We start from the raw sequence: 12,098 nt of genomic DNA on the forward strand, positions 1-12,098 counted from the left end.
TTAATTAGGATGCATGGCTTAGTTTTTGTTGTGGCGGTGTTTTGTTGTTAAACTCTCTGTGAAAATGAATAATGGTCCCTGAACTGATATTTTAAATCTTACATATGGCATTTGTGTCTCCATGTCTTAGGATTGGTTACAACCCCAGCCTAAATGACATTATTAAGCTATTTCCTGGAATGTCAAGGGCTGAAATTGCCCTGTCAAGAACGACTCTGTTCTTTCAGGGATTGCAGAGAGCAAGGGCTCAGATTGCATTCTTGCTCTGTTATTATAAGTTTTTGCCTGGCAGGAAACCACTGGGTCTCAGATAATTTGCATATATCCAATGAGAGTGATCCACTGTTCTATGGAGGTTTTCAAGATTGCATGACAACACTGTGGAAGAATCTCATATGGGGAAAGGGGATTTTTTTTCCCCCTTTCCCTAAGCCCCATTTTAAATAGTTTCCTTCCCACAAGCTGATGTGTCCACATTCAAAGAGTTATAAGTAACCCAGCCTATTTTCTTGCCTTGGCCTCTGTCACTAGTCCAGTAATATTATCAGCCACACAAAACTGGAAACAGGCTGTTTTAAAGTAAAGGTGCCTTATTCCTTCCGGAAGGCCTGTAAAGCAGACTTTTTTGGGCATGTGATGGTGAGCATGAACCAAAAATTTAGTTCTCCCAGGCAAGGGCATAGTAAAATGTCTGCTCATTTCTTTGTGAAAGCAAGGGCAAGAAATAGCCCCCACATATTTCTTGAGAACTGAATATAATTTTTAACACGTTCTACATGGGATTCCAGTCAGCCTAAAGCACTTGGTATTAGACTCTTTCACTTGTGTATCAGTTTGGGATCTTTAGAACTGTGCTGATTTTGCTGAGCACCAAAGTTCCAGGAAGCAATCACTGGACCTCACTGGCCCCACGGTTGGTGCCATAGCAGCTGAAACTTTAATTCTTGATAAAATGCCCAAAAGTCACCTTAAACCCTTTCAAAACAGAGACGGATGCAAATAAGAAAGTAGAATGGAAGTCAATAAATAAATAGCCAGGGCACTCAGTCCTGGCTCAAAGTGTTCAAATAATATTAAAATTCATTCAGGCTCTGTACGGATAAGTCCCAGGCCCAGAGCTAGACGTCTTATAGCTTCTTAGGTGACAGAGGAACATGTGTTGATTGCAGAGCTGAGGTCTGAGTGGTACCTAGAGGACTTCCAGACACCAGCAATTCAGTTGTGTCTTCTGGAACATGTTGTTTGGCTTCTCTAAATATCATATTTTTCCATGATATGTCTAAAATGTTATGTCTATTCAGGTAAGGTCATGATCTTGTGGTCGGCGGGTTCGAGCCCCACATCAGACTCTGTGCTGACAGCTCAGAGCCTGGAGCCTGCTTCGGATTCTGTGTCTCCCTCTCTTTCTGCCCTTCTCCCACTCATGCTCTGGCTCTCTCTCAAAAATAAATAAACATTAAAAAAATTTTTAATGTTACGTCTAAAATTTTCACTCTGTATTTGTGCATTCTCAAATGAATGGACTCCGTAGACACTGATATTCAAAGGCATCTAATGAATGTGTTGAATGAATCAACAACACTAGACACTGTTTTTGTTCTTGTGTTTGATTTTCTGCTATGTGGTTTACCTAGATAGTGTCACTGAATTCTCTCAACAAGCCTAGGAATCAGCTCTCCTCATCAGTTCCATTTGACCAGGGAGGAACCGAGCCCATTACCTACCTAAACTGACCAGAGGGCTAGGATCTGAATCCTGGTGTTTTTCATTCTGAAGTCCTGCCTGCTTTCCATTACGCTCCACGGGTGCTTCTCAAACTTCAGCATACATCAGAATCACCCGGAGGAGGGTTTCCCAACGCAGACCGTTGGGACCCAGCTCCCAAATTTTCAGTTCATACAAGTTCCCAGTGATGATGCTGTTGCTGGCATAGGAATCACATTTGAGAACCACTGTGCTATATTATTAAGACCTGTGGGCATAGAGACATAGAGACATGTAAGAATATATGACATAGAGAATATAAGAAGCAAATCTTTGGCCAGATTAGAAGAGACCGCTTACATTTTTTAAAAAATGATTTTATTGTTGACTAGTCTCTATACCCAGTGTGGGGCTCGAACTCACAACCCCAGGATCCAGAGTTGCATGCTCTACTGACTGAGTCAGCCAGGTGCCCCAAGACCTCTTACAGCCACCCAAATAAGCTGTGCCTTCTCAATTGAGAGCCACTCAACTGCTGAATGGGGTTGCCTCTTGGGAATGGTTGAGCTGTTAGGGGCATTTAGACCTTGGGACATTTGTGAAAAGTTGGCCAAAAGGACAGCTATGGTCCCTTCTTATTTTATTTTATTTTTTTTAATTAATTAATTTATTTTGAGAGACAGAGAGTACAAGTGGGGGAGGGCCAGAGAGAGAGGGAGAGAGAGAAAATTCCAAACAGGCTCTACACTGTCAGCACAGAGCCCGATGAAGGGCTTGAACTCATGAGCCGTGAGATCATGACCTGACCCAAAATCAAGAGTTGATGCTTAATAGATTGAGCCACCAAGGCGCCCCAGCTATGGTCCCTTCTGACTATTAAACTGTCATGAGTGCCATAGACAACTTATAGAGAAGCGAGGAGGGAGGCTCATTCTCCCCTTGCAGGAGACCCTTCTCATTATGGCTACTATTCCATGTTTTAATTGTGTTTGAAGATCTACAGTTGCTTTGGTAATGGCAATGAAGAAGTGCTGAGCAAAATGGTTGCTTAATTTAGGTAAGATAGAATTATAGTTTAATGAAACACTAAACAGGGACAAAAGGAATTTAAAGAAAACATTCATTCACTGCAAATTTGTATTTCAGATTTAAAAATTTTTATGACAATGATGATAAAATTTCCATTTTAAAAATCATAATATGTAATCAGAAAAAAACAAGGTTGATAATCTAAAAGGCATAAATGTACAATTATCTCAACTTTTATTTTATAAGAACACAGAAAAAACTGTTTGAAGATGAAAATTATTTTGTATTTCAAAATAATGGCCACAAATATAACAAATTTAAGAGGAATACTGCTTCAAATTTATTGTCCATTCTTTTGACCCTAGAAGAAAAAAAATAAAGTAGTGTTTATTTCTACAATTTATCAAAGAAAATAGAGTGTCACTTCTGACATTTAATTTAGCCTTTTTTATGTCACAGGAACCCAATGAAGGATGACTCAAGTAACAGCACCATGGTACCACTTAAGGATTTAAAAGGAATCACCAGAGAGAACAATATTGGTGATATTGGTGAAAGGGGATGGCAGAAAGATATAAAAAAGAAATATATGTGTAATAAAATATCTGGCATAAGCATAAAACAGTTCAGAAGAACCATTACTTTTGTGGGCAGGGACTGTCTAAGGAAGTGAGGAATCTCTCTGTTGAATATCTTTTTTGGTCATTTGTTATTTGTTTTGTCTGGTTTGGATTGGCTTGGGGCATTTTGAAAATTAACAGAAGGTTAAAGGGTTCTTTCTAAAATCTTTGAATGAGAGCCAAGAATTTAAATTTGATTAGAAGTAAGAGGAAGAAAGCAAACATTTCTTGAGCAACTATCAAGGGCCAAGTCAGTGTAAGGGTCTTTGTAGTAATTTATACCATTTCACTTTGCAACATGTGGGGTAGGTGTTATCTCTAGGGCTCAAAGAGGTTCAATATTGATTTGCTCAAGGCTACTCAGATGGTAGGTGACAGAGGAAACAATAATACCTCAAACTGTCTGACTTCAAAAGTACCATGACTTCTCAGGATCTCCACATACCATAAATAATGCTGAAAGCAATTCTTCAATAAGGCACTTTGCATTGGTATGGAAGTTCATATCTACTTTTCCTCTGTATTCCTTCCTGGAGCTCTGTTTTGGAGTCCATGACCACAGTAAATTCCTGCATGTTGTGTGAATTGCTTTTAAATTTGAAATATTCCTGACATAGAGTGAGGTAAGATTTTAGCTCTGGCCAGGAATATGTAAACGTGGCATCTAGTATTGCAACCTGCTACTCTCCTGTCTTCTGAGTCTCATACTCCCAGTCCCACCATTTAGTTCACTTTAGTCAGCCTCCATTCTCAAGGAACACATATTCTTGGAAAGGAGCTACACACACATGAATGTCACATAGAGGAGCGTGGCTGTATCTTGAGTGTGAAGGGGAGTCACGGAAGCATGTAAAGCGGGAAAGTAACAAGAGCACATTGGAACTTCAGAAGGTTCAGTCTAGAGCCTGTGTGGAGGATACTTCTCAAGAAAGACAAGATTGGAAGCAAAGATGTCTGAGTGAGAGAAGATGGAGGGCTGGACCAGGGCCATTTGATCAGTACAGAGAAAGGGGGACACAGTGAATAAGGGGTGTAGCTGCCAGGATATGGTGATCAGCTCAGGTGGGAGGAGTCAAGGATGATTCCAAGTCTCAGGCTTGTCCTGAGTGTCACCAGGACTGCTGGCAACTGAGCTGGATTTACAGGAAGAAGAGCAGGTGTTGGGGACAAGGAGATGATCAGCGCCATTATAAACATCTTGAGTTTGATGTGTCTGTGAGACCCCCAGGAGAGTGTCCAGAAAATAGTCAGATGTGGAACTCATTAGAGGAGGAGAAGGAACTGGGCTATAGACATGGATGTGTAAGGTATCAGCCCAAGGTGATAACTGAAGCCACCAGCCTTTAAGGATTCAGCAGAGCAATGGAGCCATCAGATAGATTGAAAAGGAAAAACCAAGGAGAAAGGAAGAAAACCAAAGCAATGGTCCATGGAAGTCAGAGGGGAGAGGATTTCATGGAGAAAGTGGTCAGTAGTTTCAAAGGTTGTGAAGAGGTCAAGGAAAATGTGGATTGAAAAGACTCCATTGAGCTTGGCTATGTACAGGTTACTCATTGGCAGCCTTTGCCATAAGAGTGTCAGTAGAAGAAACGAAGAGATAAGTTGTTAAATATGGCCTAGATTGAAACTGTTCTTATAGCCCGTGCTCTTCAGCACTAGGTTTATTATGAACTCAAAGCAAGGCATCATTTGGATCTGGTATGTAACCAACTAAAGCCATGGAGTGTCCAGTGGCAAGCTTCAGTACCTCATTGAGTTGAACCCCTGGAAGAAGTCCTTTTGATGCCTTCTATTAGGTTCTTAAAATGGCTTTTTATTAATGACGGGCTATGAAACCCTAAGTGATAAAAGTAGGACTCACCCATTAAATCCAAGGACTGCCTTGTCTCTCATGGTCAAGAAATCCCATGGGGTGCCTGGGTGGCTCAGATACTCAGTCTAAGTATCCGACTTTGGTTCAGGTCATGATCTCATGGTTTGTGAGTTTGAGCCCCTCATTGGGCTCTATGCTCACAGCTCAGAGCCCGGAGCCTGCTTCAGATTCTGTGTCTCCCTCTCTCTCCACTTCTCCCCTGCTCACGCTTTCTCTCTCTCTCTCTTTCAAAAAGAAAAATAAACATTAAAGAAAAATTAAAAAAAAAAAAAAAGAAACCCCTTTGCATCTTCCTGAGCTCTTCCCTTATTCCTCATGCTAACTGATAATAAGTTCTGTTGATCCTACCTTCTAAATATCTTTCAAATATTTCACCTCTTCTCCATATCCACTAACACTACCTAATTCAAATCTCATTATTTCTCATGTGGGCTCCTGGTCCTTCTGGTGCAGGTGACATTTCCCCTCAGTCCCTGTAAGTCAATGGGGGACCAGAATATGTCTTGCTTATCCTTCTGTCTCTACCCTTCAGCTTTTAGCATGGTATATGGCAAATAATATATGTTCACTAAATGTTGAGGGGCAAGTATAAATAATGAGTGTTGTATTTAGGGCTTTGGAATCAGATTCCTCAACACGTGATAGGAGGGAAGTCATATACTAGTGAACACAAGATACTCCTCTTGTCAGATAGGTACTAATTACCATCCAGCGCTTAGCAATTCTATTGCTTTAACTAGCAGCTTTCTTTCTTATCCATGACACTAGGTTAGTTATATGAAATAAGAGGAGAAAAACATTTGGAACAACCTTTTTGCACATCAACTGGAGTTTAAAACTCCTCACTTATTTGGTAAAACAATGGTTAAGTTCTGCAACTACACAGATTGATCTAGAGGGTATAATGCCAAGTGAAATAGGTCAATCAGAGAAAGTCGCATACCATACAATTTCACTCCTATGTTGGGTTTAAGAAGCAAAATGAACAAACAAATTTAAAAAAGGGACAAATGGAAAAACAGACTTTTAAACACAAGAACAAACTGGTGGCTGCCTGGTGGCTTGCCAGGGGGAAGGTGGGTAGGGGAATGGGTGAAATAAATACAGGGGATCAAGTGCACAAAGAGTACACTTATCCTGATGAGCACTGAGAAAATACATAGTATTGCTGAAACATTATATCATACACCTAAAATTAATATAACACGATATATTACTTTTACCTGAATCATAAAAAAAGACAACCAACAAGATAATTCTGGTTGGTTTGATATGACAGACCGAATACTGAGCAAAGAAAGTTGTTTTCCCAAAGTGGTTAAAGCGATCTATAAATCTGTGACAACTCTCATATCCATCTTGATTGGATAATATTGCTAGTGCATATTCCTTCTTTTTTTTAAAAAAATTTAATGTTTATTTTATTCTTGAGAGAGGGAGAGAGAGAGCAGGGTAGCGGCAGAAAGAGAGGGAGACACAGAGTCTGAGGCAGGCTCCAGGCTCCAAGCTGTCAGCACAGAGCCCGATGCGGGGCTCGAACCCACGAACTGTGAAATCATGACCTGAGTCGAGGTTGGACACTTAACCGACTGAGCCACCCAGGTGTCCCTGGTGTATATTCCTTCTTGAGCTAGCAGGGTAAAGGCTATGTGGGGTACCCCAGCGACACATCAACATGGCTTAGGACAGGTGAAGAGCCGCCCCTGGTTGCTGACAGTCCTCCCTTCTGAGTGTTAATCTTCCCCAATGGAATAAAGTTTTATTTGAAAATCACAGACCGAGACCGATCTGGAAAGGTCTTTGGACGTGGCTGGCCAAGCCCTGTGGTGTTAGAGATGAGGAAGCTCAAGTCCACAACTACTGATGTGTGCAGGGGTGAACTGCTGCCTTACCCACTGTCCCTGCTGGCTGATAGGGCCTGTTTGGGAGGGAAGTGACGTTGTGTCATTCCTCAATCCGCATAGCCTTGATTGTGTGTCACTCTATTACTTTGTTCGTGGGTCTCTCTCTTCTTTCCTGGGGGAATGAACTCAGGTGCCCAGTAACAGCCACTGCATATTCTCTTCGTTAATTAATACAATGCAAAGTGTCCAGCCAACATTGTTACCTCCCTAAATGGCTTTGTGCTCACATATTGGCACCATATGATTATAGAGAATGGAGGTTTCTGACTTCTGCTCAAGTTTCTGCTCTTTTAGAAAGCAAAACTTTCTTCTGTGGTTTAAATATATATCTTATTTGTTTTAAATACAGCATTTAAAGTTTGTTGAAAAATATATTCATAATAATAACATTAAAATTTTTTTTAATGTTTATGTATCTTTGAGAGAGTGAGAGAGAGGGAGAGAGAGAGAGAGAGGAGACAGAGCATGATCAGGGGAGGGGCAGAGAGAGTGGGAGGCACAGTATCTGAAGCAGGCTCCAGGCTCTGAGCTGTCAGCACAGAGCCTGACGCGGGGCTTGAACCCACGAATTGTGAGATCTTGACTGGAGCAGAAGTCAGGTACTTAACTACTGAGCCATCCCAGTGTCCCCATAATAATATTTTAGATTAAAAGTAAGGAGCAAGGAAAAAAAAACCCTAGTAGGATATTTTATATTAAAAGATTAAACTGACTGTCAAAAGGAAAATATGTTGATACTCACAATGATTATAAAATAAAAACTGACAAAAGGCAGTTTTCAGGTTACCTCCTGAGCTATTTCTTCTGCTTTGACAAAATATCAAGCTTATTTTAATACATCACAATAGACACTTCCCTCTCATTTCCTCTCTTAGCAAGTTGCTATCACCCTTGGCATCGTCTTGCTGATTAAATGAAATGAAAATATCCTGGAAAAAATAGCTTCCATTTCTGATATGTGAGTTAATTTTTGTCTGTGAGAAACATAAGAAAGACTGTCCACAAAATGCATGCCTATGCAAAGCCACTCGGAGTCTGTAAAACTGAATACACTCTCCAAAAGGTGTGGCTCAGCAGGGTGGAGCCTGGCCTCCAGACCCTTTGAGACCAGGAACGAACCCTGACTCCACATGGCAGGCTCAATGTCCTCATCTGTGAAAGGGGGAGAATGAGTTTTGCAGTGTTGTGAGGAAGAAAGGAGGTAAAGCACCTGACAAGTAGTCACTGCCCAGTAAATACACCTACAATCACTCTGCTACTACTCACCAGCATTATTATTCCAGAGAACATAATGAGATCAAGGGAATGCTAATGCCCTGGATTGCAATTATTTTTCTAAGATTCTGATTTTTCTATCGACCAAGTTGAGGAGACCACATAAAGGAACTCGTGAGGAAGAAATATAGTGCATTCTGACCGCTGTGTGGTCCTACTTGAGGTTTTACTTGGATCTCCCCAAGGGGATTTAGTTCCCAGAAGCACCAGAAAGACCTTGGTGTAGCCCAACACGAGATCTCGGACCTTTAGGATGAGAGTCATGGATGAATTTATGGCAAAACACATTGCTATTGCTGATGATGCAGGGTACATCCGCTAGAAGATTTGAAGCCAATATATTTCTGCAGATTTGTCTTGTGTTTGGAGGAAGACGGTCCTCCACTGATAAATATTCTGTCCTCATATGTTTTTTCACTGTTTCAAGGGTTTACCTACATCTTTTATGGGAAGCAAATATTTCTCAATTCATTGAGAAAAAAAAAAATAAAACCATTGTATCACATGTTAAGGGGGAAAATATTTTCTTTCCCCTTTCATTAAAAAAAAACAAAAAAACAAAACCCCAAACATAACAATGAATAATGAAAGGAAAACAGAGGGAGCCATTCCATTCCGTGGGGGAGGGGCGGAGTAGCTGCAGGGGACAGCTGCAGCACGTCTGGCGTCCCAATTCTTTCCTTTCCCATCACTTTATTACTTACTGGACCAAGAATGTAGACAATTTCGGCTATGGTTGTTTTGCGTTTTAGTGTCTCAACTTAATCTTATGCGGTGCTCCTTTGTCCCCTGCACTGAGTCCTAAGCCCACAGGGTCACTTCATGGTGTTTCATGTAGCCACAGAAGCGGGGACTCTTACTCCTTTTCCAGCTCCAGCTCCTCCCATGAGGCCCTGGAAAATTTGGAAGGGCTTGTGGTCTTAGCTTGGGCTGCTGTAACAGACTACCATAGGCTGGGTGGCTTAAACAACAAACATTTCTCACGTTCTAGAGGCTGGAAGACCAAGATCAAGGTGTCAGCAGATTCAGCATCTGGTGAGAACCCTCTTCCTATTTGGCAGATGGCCACCTTCTTGCTGTATCCTTATGTGGTGGAGAGAGAGGAGTCTGGCCTCTTCACCTTCTTATAAGAGCATCATGGGGTTAATCCCATCATGGGAGCTCTACCTTCCTGATCTTACTAAACTTAATTATCTCCCAAAGGCCCCACCTTCTAATACCAGCACAGTGCAGGGGGTAGGGGGGGAGGGAGGGGGGAGGGGCGTTAGGGCTTCAACATGAGTTTTGCAGAAAATATTCAGTCTGTAGCACTCATATAATGCTTTTATCAAAATCATCAAACCCTTTATGCCTCTTTCAAGCATTTCTCACTGTGGTTTTAATTGGGGACCAACTGACTGCATACGCACACACACCAACACTGTGTGACCCTCAACCAGATGCTATCTACTGTTAGCGTCTTCCTCCCAAATCACTATGTTAAAGCCCTGCTCCCCACTGTGATGGTATATAGACGTGAGTCATTCGGGAGAAAATTAAATTTAAATGAGGTCATGAGGATGAGACCCCCCCCACGAAGGGATTAGTGTCCTGGTAAGAAGAGGACAGAGTTCTCTGTCCAGGAGCAGGGCCCAGGGAGGACAGTGAGGTGACATCCACAAGCCAGGAAAAGAGGCCTCAGTGAAGACCGACCTTACTGGAAACCTGACCTTGGGCTTCCAGTCTCCTACACCATGAGAAATAAATGTGTGTTGGTTAAGCCACCAAGTCTATGGTATCTTGTTATAATAGTTTGAGTTGCCTGGGATGCAAGGTGACTTCAATTCTCCTAAAGTGAAAAGGCACAGGGAAGAGAGAAATGATGACTATGGTGCTTCCTAAGGGACTGTTTGATAAATTTCTGAAAACATGTTTTCAGACTTACGGAAAAACTCTTAGAAGTGAATATTTTCCATCGTGAGATTGACTATTACATACATGAAAAAAAATGATTTTACTCTCTAACACAATACAATTTCCCCCAAATCTTCCCTTAAACTATCACTTTCTTCTTTTTTACAAATTTTCACAGCTTTTGATTTTCCTGATATTTACATACATTTACATGCATAAATATTCCTGTATTTACATATGCATATTTACATTGATACATATATGAAAGAAGAGTAAATCAGCAGCATATTTTACAGTATTTATATAGCTTTTAATACATTTATAATTTTTAATAAAATTTTAAAAATATGATTTGTCTCTTCCAGCACATAGGGAACCTAACATCAAAACTCTCTGGAGGCTCATTAAATGCAGAATCACCATGTAGAATTCTATATCCTGACCAGTGATCTGCCATTTCTTCTAAGATGGTTATATGTTTTCTAGAATTTTGACAAACAATACATTATTTCACTGCTGGAAACTGTGCCTAGTATCACTGAGATCTCTACATGGTAACATGGTAACAAAGGTTTGCTCAAGCTGCACATGCTCCTTGTGGGCTCGGGGAGGCGGTGGTGTATTTATTAATACAGAACCTCATATCCCATTATGTCAGCCACTCATCCTTGCTAATGAAACATGATATGCCACCACCATGGATTAAGTGGTGTCAAATCATCCAAAAACGCTCACCAAAGATTTGCTGCTTGTTAAATTTATCGAGAGCTCTCACCCAAACTCGTGCTGCATTTTATGCACATGGGAAAACTGAGATTCTGTCCAGAAGTGACACTAAGAGAATTCTGTGCTAGGAAGAGAATTTTTACCAGAATCTCTTGGGGGCATGTGCTAAAAATGCATATTCCCTGCCTCCAACCCCTGAGTTTCCGCCATAAGAGTGGGCCGGGATGAAAGCCAGAAATCTGATTTAATAAGAACCCTGGGTGATTTTGATGTTATTGATCCACATTGAGCAACATGTTGTAGTTGTGTTGGATCTTGCATCCAATTTAGAAATTACACACTTAATTTAGAAATCACTTGTTTTGAGCAAGATGGGCAAAGGCAAAATTCTAAACTTAGAGAACTTTGCTTTGTTTTCAATGAATTTTTTCTCTTTCCAGGAACTTCAGGTGGCTTCACTATTGGGTTTCCATGAGGCTGGCTTACCAAGCTCCGGACATAATTTTTCATAGTTTTCTCGCTGACCTCCATCCATTGTTAAACTTTAGGTGTCATGCCCAAAGATGGCAGCCAGATGTCTGATGCCAAGGAGTTATGGGTGGCTAACACTTTAATGTGTGGTTCTCCTGGGTTTATGTTCCTTTTGACAAAAGGGCTCTAGGAAGTTGGGATAGTCCCCACAAGGGAGAAATTTCAAATACTAAACTTCTAGATGCACTGACAGTACATCAGGGGAGGTCATTTTGGTCTACTAGCCTCAACTCTCAGTGGGCCTCCTTGCAAAATCAACTCTGTTCCTAAGAATGTACAGGATTTCCTTTGCAGACTTATGTAGAAGTTGAAAGGACAAGACTGACCACAAAAGGTATTGAGAGTGCCAAGTTCTTGTCTTCCAGCTTTGCTGATCTGTGCTGATATGATCAAACCGGGAAAAAAATTGGCTAACATAACTCAAGTTCACCTGACCTTAATATAAAACTAACTTGAATCATCAAGCCAGTATAAGAGTTTGCAGTGGGAAATATCTCTTTCCAGGAGGAGGCTGTTCAACCCACAATGGAGTGACCCATATCA

The 12,098-nt window shown here is 41.1% G+C and overlaps 1 protein-coding gene across 3 annotated transcripts in view; it reads right to left on the reverse strand.

Moving 5' to 3' along the window:
* Positions 1 to 914: 914 nt before the first annotated feature.
* The window catches only part of TMEM212 (transmembrane protein 212), a 53,975-nt gene continuing 42,791 nt past the window's right edge, over positions 915 to 12,098 (reverse strand). For 2 of the 3 annotated variants that reach the window (XM_006936264.4, XR_006585254.1), the window contains one exon: positions 2,951 to 3,094. In XM_006936264.4, coding sequence (XP_006936326.1) covers positions 3,074 to 3,094 — 21 coding nt within the window. In that variant the 3' untranslated portion in view covers positions 2,951 to 3,073. Of the gene's footprint in view, positions 1,973 to 2,950; positions 3,095 to 12,098 lie in introns of those variants that run through there. The other variant, XM_019840108.2, reaches the window with a different exon arrangement.

Source organism: Felis catus, chromosome C2 (genome assembly GCF_018350175.1).
Source record: "Felis catus isolate Fca126 chromosome C2, F.catus_Fca126_mat1.0, whole genome shotgun sequence".
NCBI classification, from domain to species: domain Eukaryota; kingdom Metazoa; phylum Chordata; class Mammalia; order Carnivora; family Felidae; genus Felis; species Felis catus.